At 52.9% G+C, this 22,710-nt stretch overlaps 1 protein-coding gene and 1 long non-coding RNA gene across 2 annotated transcripts; one reads left to right on the top strand and one right to left on the bottom strand.

Annotated features, from left to right (window-relative positions):
* Positions 1–3,644: 3,644 nt before the first annotated feature.
* On the bottom strand, positions 3,645–17,803 carry SYT13 (synaptotagmin 13). The gene is made up of 5 exons (XM_081798264.1): positions 17,556–17,803; positions 14,722–14,856; positions 12,704–13,005; positions 9,035–9,164; positions 3,645–7,346 (listed from the first exon to the last, which is right to left on the bottom strand). The coding sequence occupies exons 2-5, from the start codon at positions 14,831–14,833 to the stop codon at positions 7,042–7,044; spliced, it is 849 nt and encodes a 282-aa protein (XP_081654390.1). The 5' UTR covers positions 14,834–14,856; positions 17,556–17,803; the 3' UTR covers positions 3,645–7,041.
* LOC145716142 (uncharacterized) lies at positions 8,474–16,652 on the top strand. Its single transcript, XR_014138582.1, has 2 exons — positions 8,474–8,809; positions 15,539–16,652. It is a non-coding gene; the product is annotated as an uncharacterized LOC145716142 (long non-coding RNA).
* Positions 17,804–22,710: the final 4,907 nt, after the last annotated feature.

Genomic DNA, 22,710 nt, shown 5'->3' with positions numbered 1-22,710 from the left:
ACTCTCCAGTGGTTTCCCATTGCCCTTGGAGCGCATTCCAAAGTCCCAAGCATAACCATAGCCTCGCGCAGTCTAGCCCCTTGCCTACCTCCCGGCCTCGGCTTGTGTCCTCTGCACGGGCCTCCAGCCACACTGCCCTCCTCTGTTCCTCAAGCTCACCAAGTTCTTCTCTGCTTCAGGACCTCCCAACACCCTGTACCCTCTGCCTGGATGGCTTCCCTTAGGATGGTTGTATGGCCGAGCTCTTCTCGTCTCTTAGGGTCCCTCTCTAAATAGCCACCCTCGAGGCGCTGTTCAATGTTCCCGCTGGTATTTCCTTTCATGACTTTTATCTCTGTTTGCCACCTTGTGTGTGTGTGTGTGTGTGTGCACGTGCGCGTGCAGTTCCTGTCATATAGTGGGCATTTAATCAATGTTTATTGAAAGGGTGAATGAATGACTGTAGGCAGCCCCTGATACAAGTATAATCCCATTCATGCTGTATTGGTCATGGGGGAAATCCTGGATTCTTCACTTCCTCTGGTCTCTGTATTGATTTCTCCATTGGATCAGGATGACCCTGCACCTGACCCTGGGCTACATCTCGCCTTGACCCGGCCTCTTCTCTATACAAAGCTAGAGGTTGCCCCTGAGATGCTTCCTTGAGTTATACTCCACTCCAACTTGCTCTTGTCCCTTGAATAATGGTCCCTCACAATCCAAGCAGGTGTCTCCTCTTTTGAGGAGAACTTTGAGCTCCTTCCAGCTTGGCAATTCTCAGTCCAAGGTTCTAGGCAACATTTGAAAGCCACTGTGAGCACATCTAAATTACCTTAGCAATAAAGACCCTTGGTCCCTGGCCGTATGTCAGAGCCTGGACTTTAGGGTTAGAGAACACCCCATTCAGTACCCCGCTCTGCCTCTTACAAGCTGTGAGACCTTGGGCAAGTCACTTATCTGAGTCTGTGTCTTCAGTGCTTAGCACAGAGCAGTGGGCTACTACATGCTGACTGTGCATCATCATTCTCGTTATAGTTACCTCTTAGATAGAGTAGGATGGAGAGCCTCTTAGGATGGAGTAGGTGCTAGGAAGTTGTGTGGTTTCCCACTGTGGTCCTCGTTCACCCGGAATTCCTGTCGCTACCCTCGATGAGGGGTAGCCTGTGACTTGTAATACAGAGCCACCCACACTTCCCCTGCCTGCAGACTTGGACACCTCTGCCTGAATGGGGCTCGCCTTTCCCTTCTCAGCCTAAAGACCCTCAGGGCAGCTTCTTCTGCTTCCAGAGTTCATCCCACCCGGCTTTTAAGGGAAAAGGGGCCGCAGAGAAGTTTTGTTTGTTTTTCGGCTGGAAAAACCAGTTTCTCCTTGCTTGTCCCCGGTTTGAGCCCCCCGGGTGTCTGAAGCAGGATTTCTGCCAACACCCACTTGCCAATGGGCTGTCCTGAAACACCAAGAAGGAATGCTGGGAAATTGGAATGGGAAACCATACTCCAGCCTGGGCTGTTTGCAAGGAGACCACACCCAGATGGAGAGGAACCACCCCAGGGCCCTGAGCACAGTGTGGCCATCACTAGATAGGTTTCCTTGGCAACGCCTGGCTTCCAGCCCCAAGGCTAACTTCCTCCCACCTCCCCCCAGGTAGGTGTCTGCCTCCATCTCTGGCTTGGGGAAGCTTCTGAGGTTCCTGCCAAGAACAATCTGTGCTGGCTCACCTGCAGGAGGAAGAGGGGAGAAGCGGGGACAGTTCTTCAACACTCGCACCAAGAAAATGCCCAACCGCCTAAATCTATCCCTAGCACATCCTGTGGCTCTAGTCTTGCCAGGTGTCTGCCCTGGAAGGGAGACAGAACAGATGCTAGGGTTCTGAGCTTCTGGAATGGTGGTGCTTCCAACTGTCGGTAAAAAAAAAATAGAAAAAAATAGAAACTCTTGGATGGAAAATTACCACCAGTTCCATTAGCAGTGAAGTGCATGAGAGAAGCTGACTCAGAGCCTCAGGTGACATTGTATATTGCCTCAAGGACTGGGTGACTGTCAGAAGATGCTAGGCGGACCTACCAGGCATGGGACAGAGAGGGCAGGTACACAAGTAGGTGGGTTTAGTTTGTTTTATGCATGAGACAGGAGACTGAAACTATGTGTGAAAAGTACATTGTTGCCAGTCTAGGTCAAAGAATCCTAAAACCTTAAAGTGAGTGATCATTTGGTCCAAGTTCATTTCACAGATAGGGACACTGAAGCCCGAACGCAAGTGACTTGCACTTGCCCAAGGCCATGAAGTGACATAGCCACACTGGGTTGTAGGTTCTTGGCTCCTACCTGCAGTGCTCCAGACTTGAGTCAATTTTATATGCAGGGGCAGAGCTTATTGTTTAAGGCAGTTCAGTGGAAAGCCCCATATACTGTGATTAATGAACTCTTCTCCTCTCTTCCAGACTCTCAGATATTAGTTTTAGGCTCTGATGGGCCATATTCATAGGTACCCGTGAAACATGGTCTGTATACTCAGCTCTCTGTGGGACAGGACCTACTTCTACTTAATTATGAAACTAAAAATCCTGGTTGTCCTTACAATATAATAAATATGTGTATAATATAAAATAAGGAATCGCATGCACTTGGAAAGCAAAGGCATCTCAAGGCTTTCTTCATGGATCATTTCTCCATTATAAGAACTTCAGTTTTAATCGGCCCTGGCTAATTCCCTACTGACTATAAAATTCAGGCCCTGCCCTTCACCTGATGCCAGAGCCTCCGCCTCCAGAGGCCAGGGCTGCAGCAGCCACCAGGAGGACCTAGGGTGACAGGCCTCCAGGACTCCCCTTGTCCCTGCCCACCTTCTGGAGCGCAGGAGAACCATTGGCTGATGCGCTGACCTTCCAGGGATAGGTGTATTTCTTTTGGGGATGTTAGAGAAAGAAGTCTCTAGATCCTACCTAATTTTTTTCTCAAGAATGAAGTCAGAGCCCCAAGAGGCCATGCCCGTTGCCTGCATCCCTACTTGTGTATACCTTGGATTTGGTGCTCAAGCAAAACCACCAGGGGCATGAGTACACGCACGTGCACACACACACGCGCGCGCACATGCACGTGTACGCACAAAGAGCACTTTACCATTCAGCAATTCTACTCACTCCTGGGGACATACCTTAGAGAAACTTGTACACGGGAACAAGGGGACATGCACGAGAATGTTCCTAGCAGTCTTGTAATAGAAAAAACAAAGAAATGTCTAAATGTACATCAGTAAGAGAATGGGATGGTGGCCTCTCCGTATAATCGAATCTTATACAGCAGCAAACAAATACGTAAGTTAATAAACAAACAAACGGGTTAGAGCTACATATGTCTGCATGGGTCAAGCTCAAAATTTTAATGTGGAACCCAAATAGTGGGATGTAATTTAAATAAAGTTTAAAACACAAAGATACTCTTATGCTGCTCAGAGCTTATGTATACGTGGAGGGAAGGGGTGAAGACACGTTTGAGGCGGGGAGAAACACGGCGCTCTCCTGAGTGAAACCGAGGGGACTTCGATGGCATTCATCAAGTTTTATAAAACGCTGTAGTAGCTTATGAGTGTTTATCAAATTATTGTTTGTGCATTTGATGTGTCTCAAATATTAAGTGAAAAGGAAAAAGAAAACACCGGGCACCTGACCCAGTTGGAAATGATTTATTTACCACGGAAAGGTTTTTGCTCCCAAGTGTGACACCAGACATATGACTACAATGTCTCATGCGTCTTTTTGTGCTTCGGTTCATGATTGCAAAACAAATACACACTTAGCACTGACAACAGGAAACACAGGAGGCAGAAATAAATCACAAGGACTAGGTATCTCTTTGGGGGGTCCTCGCCTCGATTTGGCTCAGGCTGCAGCTACCTCCCCTCAAGACTCCTTTACATCCCAAAGGAACTGCCCCTGGAGAGTCTCTCTTTCATCTTACCCTCTCTACATAGCGTCATTTGGAGTGATGGGTCACTCAACCCACGCCAAGGATCATATCTCAAAGTGAAATGGACAGACACGTGCAAGGTCTTGACTGATGGGCAGACACACTCTGATTTGATGTGAGAAGTAGAGTCACAAATTAATGAGGGTGGACTCCCAGTTCTCTATCCCCGTCACCGTATCTAGGAAAGAACCAGGTCACCTTGGGGTCCCCAGCCGGGTCTACGATGGGGTTCTCCTTTTCACCTTGCTCCATGCCCTTCTTAGAAAATGCTCCCTGGCCAAGTACAAGGGGTGCCTTTCAAAAACGATCAGTTGATTTCACACAGACTCAATCACTCTAAGTTGGTTGTAAATCGCACATGTGTCTGGTACAAGATACCCAGATGGGAAAATCACTGAAGTTTGTTGATTTGGCGGTCTGAGGTCTCTGGGCAATTTAAAATTCACCAGGACGGAGTTTTGGTGGAAAACCATAGCAATTATATTCTCTTTTATCGTTTGTCACATTTATATGGAGACATATGAGTGGTCATTAGGTGATGGGAGTACTCACCTGTGACCGTTTAGGCCGACTGCTGAGACGGCTGATGCTTTTACCATTGAGAAGTCAGGGCAGCGTGATTTTTATGCCACTTATGGTCTCTTTTTCCATCCAGTCCCCTATCTATCCTTCACTCATTAATTCATTCAACAGATATTTATTGAGGGCCCGCGAGCTAGCTTTATTCTAGGTTCTTGGAACATACCAGTGAACACAACGGACAAAATCCCATGCAAGACCTCCTTCATTCCTGGGCAGGTGTGCTAAGTGAAATGGCGCTCAACACTGAGATGTTCTGTGGTGGCATCTGACTCCTATCAGGGACAATCTTGAGCTTGGATTCTGGAAAACGAAACCCTTGAGATACAAAGAAATGGATGCCTCGTGATGGAATGACCATAGGCAGGGCTGCTATTTCTGACATCAGAGGCCCCCCAGCCTACCTCAAACATCCTTCGGTATAACTGTGAGGCAGGTGCATAGGTTTATAAGGAAGTAGAACCTGCGTTTCCTGATGTTAAGTCTAGAATCCAGACTTTTCTACATTGGAGTAGCCGATGTTACCGAGAGGAGAGTACCGGTCAGCCCACATTGGAAATGTTTTGTGTTCTTGTGGCCATGCCAACCAAAACCAGGAGGCTAGAGCGTGAGGGGAGCCTCAGCAACATGTTATAGGAAATCACTAACAAATGATTTGCCTAAAAAAAAAAAAACAAACAAACTTGGCAGGAGGTGCGGCCTTAATGAGCAAGATCTTCAATTATCTAAAAGACTTCCCAATTAAACAGGGATCCGATATTTTTTCTCTTTCTTCGGATGCTTTTCTACTTCTGCACAAAAATGGAAAGTCATGACTAAAGGTGATGAGGCCCCTGCTCTGATTCTCAGGGAGAGGCCAAGAACGGCCTGCCATGTTGCAGGCATGAAGCATGGCCCTCACCCACCTCACCTAGGGGTCCCCTTGTAGATCACAGGACTGGGTGACAGTTGAGGGTCCAGAGTTTGGGTGTCAGTAGCGAGGAGCCCAAATGCAGAATCCATGGTTCCGGAAGTGCCTGGGATGGTTCTGGCCCCTTCCAGTCACCGTCAGCTGCCATCTTGATGCTTAAAGATGACCTGCAGGTGGCTGCGGTTTGTTTTTAGCCAGAGAGTGCCTACGGTTTTTGAGCACTATTTCATCTACCACATCATTCACAGAGACAGAGCTGCCATTTCATTGACCCTATTTTACGGATGGCCAATAACAGAACCCGGGAATCCTGGTTCCTGGGCAAATATTATACCCACGCAGCAAGACTCAGCATCTAATTGACCATGCGGACAGCTGTTTGGAATAAGAAGGTAGGAATTTGAAGCCTAGCTGCTGGTTACTTACTGATGAAGGTGGTAGGCCTTGAAAATTGAGGAAGGGAGACACATTCACACAAGACTCTTTCCTATTTCAAGTTCCCTTCCTCGGCCACTTCGACGCAGCCAGATGTAATAGACTAAATCGCTATGCGCCTCCCACTGAATTCCTCCTGCAATGGCTGGAACGCTGAGAAAGATGGATCTGTCTCAGAGAGTCACTTTGGTGATGCTGGTGGGTGTGATAACAAGCGCCTCGTGACAAACAGGGGAATCCCACCTACACTTTGTTAAGGAAGATCCCCCCGAGGATAACATAAACTGATTTTGAGAGAAAACAACAGAGTTCTTCAATAAAAAGCACAAAATTCAGTCCAAGAACAGGATCTGAAGAGCACAAATGAAAACATTAAGAATTAAAGTAATTAAATAAATTAAAAAAAAAAAAGACCCAGAGAGGCCTCCCAAATTTCACACTGACAACTGAGATGTCCAGCCTCGGAGCTGGCTGCCCCAGGGTATCGGGAGTCCCGACAAGGACTGGGAAAACCTGTCTGGAATGCTGTAGAAGGCATTTCTCCCAGTGCGGTGCTCCAATCTCTGCATCAAAACCACACAGTGCTTGGTAGAAATGCAGGTGCCTGGGTCGTGGCCAGGAATGTCAACAGGTGGGCCCGGGGAATCTGCTGGTGATTCTTCACACACTAGGGTTCGAGAACCGATGGGTGACTGCCATGGGCCAGGGGCACGATGTGATGCTGGCTAAGATGTCATCCCACCCATCCCAATCCCTAACTCTATGAGTTGATCTAGGATACTTTATTTCCGCCACCATTTTTGAAATGCTTATTTTTAAAGAGCCGCATTCTCTGCACACATTCTTCCCCACATTGAGCGTTCTCTGCGCCGGGCCTGACCCCACCTGCCGAACCTGCACATGGGCTGTATTTGACAAGTGTCTCTTCAATAGCACGGAGGAGCACAATGCATTCCTCGGCGCGACCCAAATGTCCTGTTTCCACACACTGCCCTGCCCTACTCATGTTTTGGAAATAAGAGTGCACTAGGAGAGGGAAGGGGTCCTGGCCTTTGCAAACACATCTGTCTCCTGGGTGTCAGAATGAGGATGGGGCACAAAGAGGACGTCGCCGAGGACAGCGGGGCTGGAGGGGCGGGGCGGGGCCTGAAAGGGGAGGAGCACGGGCGGCTGCTTACAGGTGCAGTTGGTGCCACATGGCGATCTGCCGGCGAGGGTTCTTGAGCATCTCTTCCCAGTGGCTGCGCTCGGAGCCCGAGGCGTGCAGGCCCAGGCTGCAGTGGCCAAGCGCACAGCTCTGCCCCTCCTCATCCTGGCCCATCACCTCCAGCTCCACGCTGGAGGCCTGCAGCAGCTCATCGGGCAGCTCGAACATGATCATCTCGTTCCATACGGGGTTGATCTTATGCTTGGCCCGTTTTGTCTGCTTCTTCTTCAGCTTCTGCGTCTGGTGCTTTAAGGTCACCTTGACAGAGACATCTGGGGGGAGGAGAGAGACGGAAAGGTGAGCCTGTGGGGTGTGGTGGGCCCAGGATGATGCTCCCTCTTAGGGCTGGAGAGACAGGGTCTCTGGCTGAAGATTTGCACTGAGGCTCCCTCTCTCCACACCCCCCACCCTTCACTGTGCCTCCCTCTCAGCGGGCCATGCGTTCACTCAACAATTAGTAAATACCCACCATGAGGCATTAGACATGGGGATACAGCAAAAGCTCCTGCTTCCATAGAACTTAAGCCACAGTGTGGAAAACCCGCAATAGTACAATACATCAAGGTGGTCACTGGGTAGCCCATGATGGGATCAAGCTGGAACCACTCCCTGCCATGAGCCCTTCCAAGTGTCTTCATGTCCCACATCAACCCAGGTCCCGGGTAATGGCTCAGATGTATGGCAGCTTGATCTTCACCTCAGACCAGCAGAACGAAGCCACCCCCACGTCTTCATCCCCTTGGTTCTCCCTCCGAGCACTTTTTTTGATTATTAAGATAGAAGAAGGTCTCCTGCTGGTTGGTTGAGTTCTTCTCCTCTGTTGTTTTATAAATTTTACTGGCGTACCCCGGCTTCATGTGGAGGGCGAGGGCAGACTGCCTGGACCCCCACGGGTCCTGGGCAAATAGAGCTGCCCCCCACCCCCACCCCGGCTCCCGCCCGAGGATAGCGGCAGGGGTCACAGGACAAGGTTGCATGGAACATCACCAGGCTCAGGAGTCGGATTATGTTTTCATTAGTCAAGGTTCCCCAAGCTAATGTGAGAATTTAATTGTTCTTCGGTATTTATGGCTATAATTATCACCCCCGGGGCGGCTAGTTCATTTCAGCAGATAGAGTTGAGAGACAAAGTGTTGTGTCGTAATCGTCCTGACAGGAGCTTTAAAAAAGAGCAGGAGGCATAGAATTGTCTGGAGGGGACGAGGAAAAGCACTGAATGCTGGCCTTCGGCTGGGGGATCTGTCGGCAAGACCAGCCCTTCCAATTTCATTTGCCCAAAATTGTTTGCTCAGAGATTCTGAACGCAGTGGTAATTCTTTATTTGTATCCTGCTATAAATACCTGGTTATTTATATCCTGCTCTGAGCACTTGGCGTCGGGTCCAGGTATCACACTGCTAGCCAGTGCCGTTCTCCTGCTCTGACAAGAGAGCCTGTTTGGTCCCCAGGACTCAGGGGGTCTGTCTGTGCTGGGGTAACCAGAAGGAAAAACTGAGGCTTCCAGAATGCTGAGGAGATGCTTACTTGGATATATGGGGCACAGATGCCCGAAGCTTCAGGCCGCTTCAACCCATGCACCCACACACCTTCTGCCAGTGCCCACGCTCAGCTGGTGTGGGGGTGGCAGGTTGACAAAGACTGAGAAGACAGAAGAGACTGGGGTTGGGTGTGGGGCACACAGCGATGGCGAGCTAAGACAGGAGGACAGCCCGGCCTTCCCGACACCTGCCGGTGAGGTGAGTCCAGCCCGGTGTGGGTAGTGGGCTAAGTTTCCTCCAGATACTGCCCTTCGTGGCTACAGTCCGATCCCTGGCTTCCTCTGACCCACGGGTGAGACCGGCTCTCCGCATGTGGATCTGCAAGGTCAGGAGCTGCAAGTAGCTCATACCCGGGCCCGATGAAGGGACTGGCCCAGGAGTATACGGAAATGAATTTAAAGAAGGGAGTGTGTTCTCACTCACCCTTCCCCAGGAGTGCCTTGGACTGGTTAGAATGGAGGTTCTTGGCCTTAATGAGCACGACCAGGAGGCGGTTGGCAGCCGGGAGGTAGCTGATGGACAGAAGGACCTCTCCAGTTCCCGCAGAGGGCTCCTGAGACAGAAAAGAGGGTGAAGGAGGGGGGCTTCACTTAGGGGTGGCTTCTGACCCATCGGCTAATGCTGAGGCTGGGGTCACACTGGACTTGCATCTGTCAGGCATTCTAGAAACCATTTATCCACAACGCTGCTTTCTTGCTGAAGGGAGGAGGACACAGAGGAATTATATGTAGCGTGTGCTTCAATAAGAGTTTCTCATTTGCCACAAAATGTGATTTTCCGAATATCATATATTCAAACCCGACATATAAAACAGATTGAAGAGACGCCACTTAGGATGTGGCAGGGGCAGAGGGCCAGGACCCTTTCTCACCCTCCACCAGCACCCCCAACACGTTCTTGGGGTATCTTTATAGAACACTAGGGTTCTATGGAGACACAGTTTGGGAACCACTGAATCAATCGGTCAGGCGCCGGGAGCCGCTGTGATTCATTACTCTGTTTGAGAAGATAATTCCTTCCAGCCCCTGTAGGGCGGAGAGTCAATAATGTGATGTACGGATGCTGAGCGGGGCCTTGCTTGGTCAACAGAATGGCCAACTGTGTCAACAAAAAATCTGGGCATGCAATGGTAGGAAGGGCACCAGAGGCCACTGGCAATAAGTATGATCTGCATGAGGTGCGGATGCCTCCGCCAAGCGCCCAGCATGCCTCACCTCCTTCCGTGGCTTTCCAGAGCATCTCCACTGAAATTCCGACAAGCATTTGTTTGGAGTTTCAACAAAACCCCCAAGGGACAAAAATGACCCAAATAGCAGCCCCCCGACCCCAGGAGGAGGCAGATGTCACAGTCCCAAGGCAGTGCTAAGCGTGTAGACCCTAACACCGGACCATCTGGGTCTGAGCTCCAATCCTGCCATTCACGCGCTGTGTGCACTCCGGCATGTGACTTCACTTGCCCACGCCTCCAGGGCCTCATCTGTAAAATGGGAATGATAATACAACCACCCAAAGGGCCTGGCCCACGTGAAGCGCTTTGAGGATCACCATCGGTCATCAAGGAAGGAGAAGCAGCACTTTTCAAGATAATGATTAAGTGGGAATATTGTTTCTGGATGAATAAGAGCCAGTCTGGGCTTTGGGAGTGAGGCTGGATGAGGCTGGCCAGCCCTCTGCCCGGGTCACCCCTTTTCTCGGGGAGGGGCGGGAAGGAATGTCTTCAACGTGACCCCAATGATTCAACTGGTCCTAAGTAACTAGTCACGTGACAAAATGATTTGGGAGCTACCAGGGACTTTGGCAAGGACATGAGTCATAGCAGCAAAGACTAATTAAACACTTACTATGTGCTAGGTGCAATTGCATTATCCATCCCATTAGGCTGGAAGCCCCACAAAGCCATTCCCCAGCACACAGCATACAGCTGACACACGATAAATATTTGTGAGAAAGCAGGGTGAGACCTCCTACTGAATCTTTTTTTTTTTTTAAGATTTTATTTATTTATTTGAGAGAGAGAGAGAGCACATGAGAGGGGGGGAGGGTCAGAGGGAGAAGCAGACTCCCTGCCGAGCAGGGAGCCCGATGCGGGACTCGATCCCGGGACTCCAGGATCATGACCTGAGCCGAAGGCAGTCGCTTAACCAACTGAGCCACCCAGGCGCCCCCTCTTACTGAATCTTGACAACAACCCTAGCAATACTAATCTTGTTCTCATTTTAAGCATAAGACCTTGACGTTGGAGAGGGCACTTCGCTGCCTGAGGTCACATAGCCAAAGGAAGGGAAGTAGCAAAGCTGAGCCTTGAATGGAGGTTTGGTCTAATACGGCAGCCCAGTTCCTTACCCGGAGCTTTCCCCGGTGAAGGAACTAGGCCCAGGGACCTGTCCGGGCACCCAGAGGGTGCCATCCCAGCCTCCTGATTCTAGATCACTTCTTGGAGGTCCACGGTTGGCCTGGGCTGTAGCCACAGGGTGATCCTGCTCCCCCGAAGCCAGGCGAGAGGAACCTGGGCCCGTCAGCCTGTGAAGGGCTCGTCACCTTTCTGTAGGGGTGCCAAGAGCCCGGGAGGAGCCCCACTGGCTGTACCAGCCCGATAATTTTAGCAGCCTCTGCCTCCTCCGCTCTGCTGCTTCAAGTACCTGTCTGCAAAAATAACTTTCTTCACCTTCACCCTGCCCCCCAACTTTCTCTCGGGCTCTCAATGAATCATCCAAGATGCCCTTGGAGTGGGGTGCTCTATGATCCGTGGTGACGCACATGCCACTGTTTGGCTGAGCATCTTCCGGTGAGAACTGGGGCACGGACGGCCCCTGTGTTAACCCATTCTGGCCTAGAGGAGAGAGGCTTCCGGGCTCTGGCCACGGAACACTCCACCCACCTTGCTCACCTCAGCCCACACGCCCCAGCTGGGGCCAGGGCCCCCCCCCCCCGCACCTGCCTCTGGGCACCAGCTCCTAGGTTGGCCAGCATGGGCCTCTGACATTGCTCACCTGTCGGGGGTATCTTTGAGGCACAGGGTACCTGTGATGCTAATGAGAAGGCACGTGCCCTGAAGGCAGGGCTTAGTCTTAATTACCACTGTGTCCCCAAATCCTGGCCCAGGGCCTGGCACACCCTGGAAATCCGGTATTCCCGGGATGAAGGGATGCATTTTGCTCTTCTAGGGGGAGGGACAGCAGGTCTGGGACTTCCAGCTAGAAGTCTCCGAAGCCCTGGGGGAGGCCCTCCCCCTCCAGAGAAAGCTGGTTTACCAGCTGAATGAACCACAAGCCTCCATCCTCTTCCCAGGGCCCCCGGCTGTGATTCCAAATCACACAGTCATTAGGGAACCTGCTGCAGAACAGCGGGGCTCCAGCTGAGAGTAGCTGTCAATTTTTATCAAGTTTCAGAGGCTGGGAAAGAAAGAAAAATAAGGCGAGGATGAGAGGATAGCCAAACGGGGGGCAGGTGGGGAGTGAAAGTGTCCGGCAGGAAAGGTCCCGGCGGAGGGCGCCTCACAGGCACATGGCTCAGTGGCGAGGGGACAGCACTGGACTTAGAGCCAGACCAACCTGGCCGCAAGGCCGAGATGGCGGTGTCCCAGCTGGGTGATCCTGCGTGGCTTACCCCACCACTCGAAGCCGCAGTCCCCATGTCTGTAAGGAGTCACAGTGTCGTTTCTGCCTGGCCGCTCTGAGAAAGGACTGAAGTAAAGTTCTAAGCGCCGCAACCGATAGATAGTAAGTACTCAAAAATGAATGCCCTTTGTAGTATTTTTATTACTCGAGCACAGGAGCCGGCAAACGTTTTCTGTAAAGGGCCAGCTAGTAAATACTCGGGGTTTTGTAGGCTATGCAGTCTCCCCCTACGGCACTGATCAGCTGGTTGAGACCAGCCCCCCAGAAGACTCCCTCTAGGCTCCCCTGTGGCAGGCCCTTGGATGAGGCCTTGACCCGAGGGCCTGAATAGCCACACACCGTCCTATGGCCTTGACCTCTCCGACCCTTCCCTGCCAGGCCCTGAGGAATGCCCAGTCCCGCCCAGTCCCGCCCAGTCCCGCCACCCCAAACTCCACCAACGGGTTTCAGCTTCCCTGGCAAGAGCTTCCCCTACCTTAACGGAAGTCTTCAGCTCACCCCACTGGGCGGCCCCCAGAGGCACAGACCCCCCGTCCAGGCCCAGGCGGAGCTCCCCGAGCACGCTGTGGCGGGAGAAGCGGTCGCAGGTCCGCAGGGTCAGCAGCAGCGTGGCTGTGGGGAGCTCCTCCTCCGCCAGGGGGAGCGCCAGGCCTTCCTCCCAGGTGGTGTGCCGCCGCCGCTTCTTCAGGGCCGTCTGGGCCTCCACCGTGCCGGTCCTGTTGGCCACGCTGCCTTGGACGTAGCAGTCACAGCCTCCGTCGTGGTCGCTGGTCACAGCTGCAGCCAAGGAGACAGCAACACAGACGTGGGACTCGGCAAGGCCAAGGGGAGGCGAGCGGCACGGGCCCGCTGGCAGCGGCCGCGTCCAGCTTCACGGTCATGACCCCAGGTGTACGAGAGCCCCGGGGCTGACCACCGTGGCTTTGTGGACTCGCCTTAGAAACTGGAGCTCCCCGGGGCGCCTGGGTGGCTCAGTTGGTTAAGCGACTGCCTTCGGCTCAGGTCATGATCCTGGAGTCCCAGGATCAAGTCCCGCATCGGGCTCCCTGTTCAGCGGGGAGTCCGCTTCTCTCTCTGACCCTCCCCCCTTTCATGCTCTCTCTCTATCTCATTCTCTCTCTCAAATAAATAAATAAAATCTTTAAAAAAAAAAAAAAAAAGAAACTGGAGCTCCCCTGAGGCGGCCCACGGCAGCGCCCGCTGGTCCCCGGAGAACAGGGACGGGACGGGGTGCGTCCCGGAGCCCTCCCCGCCTCATGCCCCTGAGGTGTCCCCAAGATGCCCGGGCCCACGAACGAACGGCTGATGCCTTTTGTGCTCTGATTCTGTACTTGTTTGTTCTGTACTTTAAATACTTACCACACAACCATCTGTGATGTGCATCGCTTGGCCCCTACCTCTGTTGTTTTCTTATTCCGAACTTCGGTGTTTTTAATGCTTCCCAAGGTGGACTTATTCCAGAAACTTGTACCCCTGGTGCTTTTATGGCTGGCTGCTCAGTGGTCATCTGGGAAAGGGGAGCTGATCTTTCCCAGGAAGAGAAGGTGAAGGACTGAGGCCATGTATCCTGCTAGAACTCTCCACCGTGCTCCAGGGGAACTGGGTTTAGTCCCGGCTCTAGCACCAATAGCTGGAGTGATCTCAGACAAGTCAGCTGAGGTTGCTAGACCTCAGTTACCTAATCTGTTAAATGGGACTATTGTGAAGACCAAATGTAATAAAGTATATGAAAAGGCTAAAAAAATCTTGAAAGAGAATAAAAAGGAAAAGCACCCCCTAAAAATATAAAATTTAATACAAAAGTCTAATTTCTCCTGCTCACAGCTCCCAACTCCCAGGAGCCATAGAATGGCCCATTGTTAGCCCCCAAGTCCTTTGCAAAGTCTCAGCTTTGTTTGCTGATGTTAAAGTGAATTGTTGGGGTAGAGACCAGGGACATCCTGACCCCCTTGGAAAGACTGCCCGGTTCTTGGATTACAGAAACTTTGCTGCGCATTCAGAACTCCCTCCATATCTAGCACAAAGCCCCATTCAATGTCAACAGCACCTGCAACAGAGATAGTTAGCTATTCCCCAAAACCCCCTTTCCTCTTTCTGCTGAGCACCCGCTGAGCCTCATTTCCCAGGCTCCTTGGCAGTCAGTGGCCATGCAACTGAGTTCTAGGATTGAGCAGGACTGATACATGTTCTGTGCAGGTCATGGCTTTTAAGGGGCGGTTGCACTCTCTCCCTCTCTTCCCACCTGCTAGATACAGATGACAAGGAGGCCTGAGAGGATTGGGGGGCCCCTGATGGGAGAAGCCTGGCCCCTGAATCACCACTTGGAGCCAAGATGTTTGCCAACCAGGATCCTCCACTTTGGATGTTATAGGAGAGGAGGGGGGAACCCCACACATTTCAGGGTCTGCTGGTTACAGAGTGCTCCCCCCAGCCACAGCTCCTCCAGGGGAGACGGGCACATGGAAGCCCGTGGAAGTCAAATAAAAGTAATACCTTCCAGACGAGTCACAAACAGTTCTGCCTTCTGCTGGTCATAGTCCACGCGGTAGTGAAGTTTGGGGGCTTGGTTCCAACTGGCGGCCTTCTCCGGGTTCCAGGCCTCCATGACACACACATCCTCCACCACACCTGTTAAGAGAGGAAAGGCCGTCACTGCCACTCACGCGAGGGTCCCGTTTTCCAGATCACATCTCTCCCACCTGTCACCTATGATGTGAATGCAAACCGAAAGCTCCCTAGCTGGGGGCCAAGTCGTGGTGGCCATGCCAGGGTGACACCTGTGGTCCTGGGATGACACTGTAAGGGACTGTCACTGCCCAGTGGGCAAGACATGGGCTTTGGTGTCGTACCTGAGGTGCCCTGTAATAGTTACGTGACCCCGGACAAATGACTTCGCGGTTTCCTCATCTTTACCATGAGAGTGATCGTAGTTCCTCTTTCCTAGAGCTACTTGCGCGAAATGAAATAAAGCAGGGAAAGTACTTGGCCCAGGGCCCGGCCCCTGGTGAGCTTTCGGGAAGGGAAACTGTCACAGCCTGTGTGGTCCAGGCGCCCTGGTTCTGAGCTCAGCCCATCTCCAGCTCTGCCTCTCCCAGAGTCTCATCCCTGCTCCCCAGGTGTTTACGGCTGGAGATCAATGTGAGAGAAATGAGTCAGGAGGAGATGTGGCGGGGGGGGGGGCAAGGTCAGGGGTCGTGGACGTGACTTCAGTGCAGGTAGAGTAAATGCTCGTGGAATGAATGAATGAGCGTAGCCTTAGTTCAGAAGTTCCTAAACCCACAAAGATTGCTCATTCTGCCCCCTCGCACAGGAACCAAACATCTGGAAGACCGTCATCAGTCAAACATACGACAGGAATTAGAGGGTCCAGCAGCTGTAGCAGACTCCACTTGAGGCAAATTGGAATTGTAAAAATTTTGATTTTTCAGAACAAATTGAGAGAGTAGATACTTGAAGGACTATTGAACTTTCAAAATGGCTTGTTAGGGGGTTCGCGCAAGTGGTGAACAATTCCCCTGGCACATCTAAGTCAGGAACGGATCGACCAGGCTGTGAGCAACGCGTAAAGCGAGACCAACACGCACACAGGACCCACGCGGCTTCCGAGGGCGCCACACGGAGGACCACAGCAGGGTCGGTGCCAGAAGGGGCCTGCCTGGCACCAAGAGCTCTCCGCTCTCAGAGGACCTCAGCCTTCAACTTCAAAACCAAATCAAAACCAGACCAAAGCCGGCACCCCTTGGAAAGGCAGGGACGGATTCAGCTTCTAGAAATGGGACGCTGAGCTCCACAGGGGCTGAGGACCGTCACGGGTGGGAGTAGGACATGTTCAGCATCATGGGGACAACGTCCAATCGATCTGGCACTCCCCCTCTCCTGCACGCCCTTGCCTCTGGTCAGTATTTGCTGAAGACTCAATTCCTGATAGCTTTCTGTGGGGCCAGTGCTTGCTTGGCTTCTGGGGTGGGAAAAGGAATGAGGAGTGACGACAGAGAGAAGATGGGCTAATGCTCTGAATTCTTCCAAGTTCCAGACTCCGACACGCTCTCCTGCTCTTCCTGGTGGAGAGCATCCAATCCTGGTTTCATCTGGGCTCTGGAGGAATTAGGATTCTGATCACCCACCCTCAAGGCTCCTCAGGCAAGCTCTTCCCCACCCATCAAGCGTAAGCTCTCAAGTCCTCAATGGGTCTGTTTTCATCTATTTAAAATGTAGGCTACTTGGGTTGCTCAGTCGGTTAAACATCTGCCTTCGGCTCAGGTCATGATACCGGGGTCCTGGGATCGAGCCCCGAATCGGGCTTCCCGCTCAGCGAGGAGTCTCCTTCTCCCTCTCCCTCTGCCCCTCCCCCTGCTCATGCTCGCTCACTCTCTAATAAATAAATTCTTAAAAATCTTTAAAATGAAAATAAAATGTAGACTAGAGGCTAAAAGTGAAGCAGCTTCGTTCATGCCACAGGCACTTTGTGAATTTGTTCTTGAAGAAATTCCTGACTAATCACTGTGGTCCTGGGTGGGTTTTGGGGGGGTGCCGTTCACCGGCCAGCATGGGGTACAGTTGGACCCAGGCCAGGAGATGCATAAAAATCGGGGTCCAAGTCAGAACCAGTTCTGCTGCTTCCTTTTCTGCCATCTCCCTGTCCAACCACATAAACAAAACCCCCAAACCACACAACACCCCGTTCTCCCAGCTGTATTTCTTGCCTCCTTATGAGAGCATGCTCCTCTGGGTTAGGGACAGTGTCTGCTTGGCGCATCTGCCCCAGTGCCCAGCATACCCTAAAGGTGTTACATCTTGAAGTCCATACTGATGAGAAGGAGAAGAGAAACACCATAGTAACAGCATGTTGTGATCGCGTCCTTTGTGCCACTCCCTGGGCTGAGCGCTTTACATGCATCATTTTATTCGCACTTCACAACAGCCCTCCGGGGCAGATAATAGTGCAGTCCCATTTTATGTGTGAGGAAACGGAGGCCCAGAAAGGTTAACAACATGACCGAGGCCACCCAACGAGTACATGAAAGGGCAGAGAATTGAACCCATGACTCCGGAAGCCCGTGATCTAATCTCAACTCCTCTACACAACTTGAAAAGGACTCTTCGCTGCCCAGTGGGAAGCCGGGGGCCCTGGAGGGAAGCAATGTAGCAATATGTCTGCAGGAATAAAGCCCTGTGGTTCCGAAGCCCTGGGCCCACCTGCTTGCCCAGCGTCAAATGCTCTGGACGCGGGGGCTGGCCATCCCCAGCATCTACAGAGACGCCTTTAGTCCACCCGTCCCCCCCGCGCCGTGCTGGCTAGAGGGGAACCACAGGCAGGAGACCCCTACCGTTCTGAGGAAGGATGAACAGCTCCTCTGTGACCTGCTTCTTGAGACGGCTGTCATTCGGGGCCTGGGGGCTGGCAGGTGCAGCAGGCTCCTCCGTGGTCCTCAGGGTGTAGTCTGCATAGTTGATGACTTCTGGGGCTGTCACAACCGGCCTGGGTCCGTAGATGTCTGGGAACTTGAGGAGGGCTCGGGGCTGGACAGGCTCCGTGGACTTTTTAACATTGAACTGCAGACACACATCACTCTGATTAGTCAACGAGAGGACCTCCCGCCTGGGTGCTACACGCAGAGAGGAGACCCCATGACCTAACCTGTCACGAAAGGCAGAGCGAGGCCTGTGGTTCCTTTCTGCTCTTAGGGGTGCCACCCCGGAAGCCGAAATGTCACCTCCAAACCCACCAGAATCCCCGACATCATGAGTGGTGGCAGCCCTGTTCAGCTGTCCCTCCTCCCCTTGTCCCTTGATCCTCTGCTGTGCTCCCAGGGGTTATCACCCAGGCCATTTGCCTCTGGTCGCTTCCCCCTTCCTCTTCCACCCAGTGGCTTAGAGGTGCCAGGGGTCCCACCACACTTGGAACAAAATCCAAACTTCCAGCAGCGACCTAGAAGCCCTTGCCCGACCCGGCCGTACTCACCTTTCTGACGTTGCCCCAGAATCCTCCCTTCAAACCACTGACCTCCCTGCTTCTCGAACAGGCTGAACTCTTTCTGGGTCTGATTTCTGGCCCCCGACCCCTCCACCGAAACCACCCCCTCCGCACCTGCTGTAAATTAAGTTCCTCCCCCACGCCTGTCCCTTCCCTTGCCCCACACGCTGCTCTTTGCCTGATAGCCTTGAGCTCACCCTACACTGTTGTGGTCATAGGTTGCTCTGTTTGTAGCCAGTCCTGTGTGAGCTCCGTAAGCCCAGGGATTATGTCGTCTTGCTCCTTCTGTGCCCCTGGTGCCTGCGGAGTCTGCTCACAGGGAGTATGAAATACAAAACTGGCTAGGGCTGCCGTGCTTAGTTGCATGGTTTGTGCACTGCACAAAGGAGCCTAGATGAGAGGCCAGTGGGGGTCAAAATGCAGTCTGTGCACCACCTGCCCAGCTGTGCACCCTGAAGTAGGGACTTAGTCCCCCGGGAAGGAAAGGCATCTTTTTCTTTACACAAACGGCCGCTTGCTTGTGAAGCTTTAAGTCTGCAGGGCTGCCTCACACAGACGAGTGGAATCTTCCATCTTTGTCTCCCTTAGGGACTTGAGATATCTGCTACCTGAGGGACTCAAACTTATATACCAGGCAGCAATATCAGAGGTCTGCCCAGTCCCCAGGAAATCAGGGACTGAGGGCCAGACCTGGAGCTCAAAATGCTGGCTGGGTAGCCCACAAAATAGCCCTCAGGTTAGGGCAGGTACAGAGCCGTGGCCGAGTCCCCCGAGAAGCCTCCTGCCTCCCTCGCCGGTCCTCCTGTCTCTCCCCTTTCTGTGGCTGCTGGACGGGCCAGCCAGGGGTCAAGACTGCTTCCTCCAGTGACAGGGGTGACCCAGGGACTGGGGCGTGGGGGCAGGGGGAGGGGAGGGGGTAATGCAGTCCTGGAGGGGGACAGCACTTACAAGTTCACACTGTTTCAAAGAGTGTGTTTACAGTGTTTGCATGCTCTACATTCCACTATCCCGGGATAAATCCTGGACATTCTGCCCTCACTGCCACTCTGTCCCCGACCGTTCTCGAGGGAGGCTGGACCTTGGTGACAAGGCATTCCTAACTCATGCACTGGATAGCACCAGGGCTCCAAGGGCCAGAGACAGGAGCTGCTGTTTCCTGGCCACCATGAGGGTCGCTGCCCTTTTTCTCCCGAACTCCCTAAGGGACTTGGAGGGGGTAAAACACTTCATTCCTCTCTCGGAAACCTCTCCAGCCGACGACATTACAACCAAGCAGGGCACCTCTATCCCGACCTCTGCTGAGTGTGCCTGCCACGGGCGGGCTCGAAAAGCAGTTCTGACTTCAGTGGAACGAAGCTGCCCACGAGCAGACAGTGGGGGTGGCAGCAGGATTATCCTAGATCAGCCTGATCCCAAAGCCCACTGCCACTGTGGCTCCCGACCCCCTTCCCACCCTCCAGCCTTTGCCAGGCCCAACACCCACCCGTCAGAAACGTTTGTCGCTGTTAGACACAGTGGGACCCGTATGATTTGCAAAATCGGGTCCCCTTTGCACCCCCACCCCATTGACCGTGTCACTGGGCATCAAGGGGCCTGGCTCCTGGTGCTGACTCGACCGCCAGAGCTGAGCAACTCTTGGCGGGTCATTTCACCTCTCTGAGGTGTCCCCTTGAGGGACAGGTGATTTCAAGGCTGGTTCCACTCCCACATTCTGAGCTCCGAAGAGGTGGGAGACACAGCTCTTGATTTGCAGGTGCAGGTGATCTGGGGAGTCGATCACCCACTGGACAGTAAATAACAGGTGTATTTGGTAGTTGGGGCGGCAGTGACCGAAGTGGGCAGCAGGCAGACTGTGTATGTGGCCACGGGGACGGGGGGAGCGGATGGTGCATGCAGGGGGCAAGCAGGGGTCTGGGAGGCCAGGGAGGGCATCAGGGAGGAGCTAGGGCATGAGCTAGACCTTGAAGGAGGGGCGATTGGAAAGCGGGGTGGCGAGTCGGGGGGTTGGGGGGAGGCTGTGCTCCTGACTTGAGCAATGACTGATGTCCCCATGTCTTTTTATCCTCCACAAAGTGGCGCCCACCTCCAATATTTCATCCAAGTCTGGGTTATCTTTGTTATACTATAGCACAATGAAGAAACAGAGGCTCGAGGAAGTTCAAGGTCATATAACTTACAAGTGGCATATAATTGGGCCTCCAGATACTTTGACTCCAAATTTGCGTCACTTCCACAGCCCTGCAGGTGCTTCTCAAAAAAAAAAAGTCCCCGCGTGTCTTGGACGCTGAACGCTAAGTGGTGACGGCAGCTTCCAGGTTCGGGCCCCTGCTGTTCCCTCCTGTTCATCAGCCCGAAGGCGCTCAACTTCCCACTGGCTGATGGACACCCAGCCCCTTCTCGGAGACACCCTATCTGTCACTTGTTGGGTCCAGGACTAAGATTGTTTGGCTGGTTTGGGGGATATTTTTATGGTTTTATATTCGATTTCATCCCAGTTCAATCATTTCAGAAGTGGCCTATGTTGAATGATTTCCAGTTTGATCAAACTTGGCTGGTTCTGCATTTTTCATGGGAAAATAGTCATCGGGCTCATTTCTGAGTGAGGTTCGCTCTGTGTTGCCTCAAGTCTCCGCAGGGCCTGGGTTGGCCTTCCTCCCTACTCAGTGGGTCTTAATTTGTGTGCCTCTGATGAGCTCAGGAGCCTGTGACAAGAGCTTAAGATGCAGCCCCAGGGCACAAAGTTGGGGTTTTCTTGGGTGTCCGCCAATATCCACTGCCTCCATGCTGCCTTTCCTCCAGATCACCAGGTTTTCCGAGTCCCACCATAGCCCCAGCTGTGGGGTGGCGGGGGGTGGGGGTACCTGTTTAGCCTGATCTTTTTTTTTTTAAAGATTTATTTATTTATTTATTTATTTGAGAGAGAGAGAATGAGAGAGAGCAAGCACATGAGACGGGGGAGGGTCAGAGGGAGAAGCAGACTCCCTGCCGAGCAGGGAGCCCGATGCGGGACTCGATCCCGGGACTCCAGGATCATGACCTGAGCCGAAGGCAGTCGCTTAACCAACTGAGCCACCCAGGCGCCCCATGTTTAGCCTGATCTTATCAGGTCTTGGGTGCTGTTTCCACCACGGGTTGGCACCTGTCCTGGAAAGCCCACCCAGACAGAATGGAAGGACTTGCATTTCACAGTAATAGATGAGATCCTCTCCCCGGCAGGACAGGAAGCCTGTGGCCCTATCTGGCGAAGACAAGATGAGCCAGCCTTAGGGCAAAGGTGACATGGTGGACAGCAGGATGGAGAGAAAAAAGGAAGCTGTGTTTCCAGTGACAGTGTCCTCAAACCACTGAGTCAACCAGGCCTGGTATCCCACCTCTGCACCGCAAGTCACACGAGCTATATGGTCCTTATTGTTTACGCTGGCTGGGATCGGGGTCTTTGGGATTTGCAACCGGAGCCTCCTGAACTGAGGCACCGCATTGTTCATGAGCATCCCGGGACACCGTGACTGGTGCAGAGGAATGCCTCGGGTAAGGCACCATTCCCGATTCCTGAATGTCGCGGCATCCGGCCGAAGGCAAGTCCCTGCCCCGCCTCGGTGAGAGCCCGTGTGGACAAGAGCTCCCTGAAGTGCAGAGTGATTTATAGGCCTTCACTGGGCCCAGAGCAGAGTCTGATGGCCGCTATAGGTCTCTCCAGGTAGGAAAAGCACCGGCTGATTACCTGTCCCGTTCTCTCGTCCAACCTTATTTATTGCATTTCAAAAGCCTTGTTCCACCACATCTTTCCAGTGCGTCTATGTTTCCACTTTTAACAGCTGGGACTTCAGTGCCCAAGAAGCAGAAAAGAGGTTTGGGAGTGAGGGAGGGGGGCTGAGAAAGCACCCTGAGTGCGGCTCAAGCAAGAATGGTCAGGAGGGAGGCGCGGGGGGGAGCGGACCCCCCAGAGAAAGGCCTGCACTCCAGCCTAACCCCACATGGCAGGAGGAGCAGCATTTGGAAGTGGGGATCCTCCCTCCACTGTCCCTTGAATCCAGGGTGGAAATATCGGTGCTGAATGAATCAGGGAGAGTTTCGGGGGTGGGGGGCAGACGTTCAACAATGAGGGAAGGCCCCATGTGCTGGCATGACAGGTATGGGGACAGGAGGCCCCTCTGATGGGTCTCTGCATATCCTCCTGGCCTCGTCTGTCTCTGGGGCCTCAGGCTGCTTGTTCCTGCCCACCATGGACTCTAAGCAGCTTCACCAGGTCTCGTGTCACGCCCATCCCACTCCCCTCTTGCCACCTGTCCTGGGGCTTTTTGGTGGTGGATGAGGCGTGTGAGACACCCAGGGACACTCTGGGCCCGCCCAAGGGCAACCCCGATGTGCCAAGAATTAACACTCCACGGGGTCAGGGGCCCAGGGGGGCTTGATCATGGGGAGCTGGAAGCCAGACCTGAATTCTTCTCCTCTCCTTCTTCTTACACCTCCCAAAAGTATCTTCAGTCACCTCTCAGAAGATGACACCT

The sequence above is a fragment of the Leptonychotes weddellii genome, chromosome 11 (assembly GCF_054177405.1).
Source record: "Leptonychotes weddellii isolate Sample4059 chromosome 11, ASM5417740v2, whole genome shotgun sequence".
Classification (NCBI taxonomy): Eukaryota; Metazoa; Chordata; class Mammalia; order Carnivora; family Phocidae; genus Leptonychotes; species Leptonychotes weddellii.
The sequence above is the reverse complement of the archived record's forward strand: the minus strand, read 5'-3'. Positions and strand labels throughout refer to the sequence as shown.

What these genes read in the sequence shown, in the direction of transcription:
- SYT13 (XM_081798264.1), bottom strand. Translation starts at nt 14,833, where the DNA reads ATGGAGGCCTGGAACCCGGAGAAGGCCGCCAGTTGGAACCAAGCCCCC. An exon ending in GTTTGTGACTCGTCTGGAAG is followed by an intron (nt 13,006 to 14,721) that starts GTATTACTTTTA and finishes CCTTGGCTGCAG; the next exon opens with CTGTGACCAGCGACCACGAC. An exon ending in CAAGGCACTCCTGGGGAAGG is followed by an intron (nt 7,347 to 9,034) that starts GTGAGTGAGAAC and finishes TCCTCCCCCCAG; the next exon opens with ATGTCTCTGTCAAGGTGACC.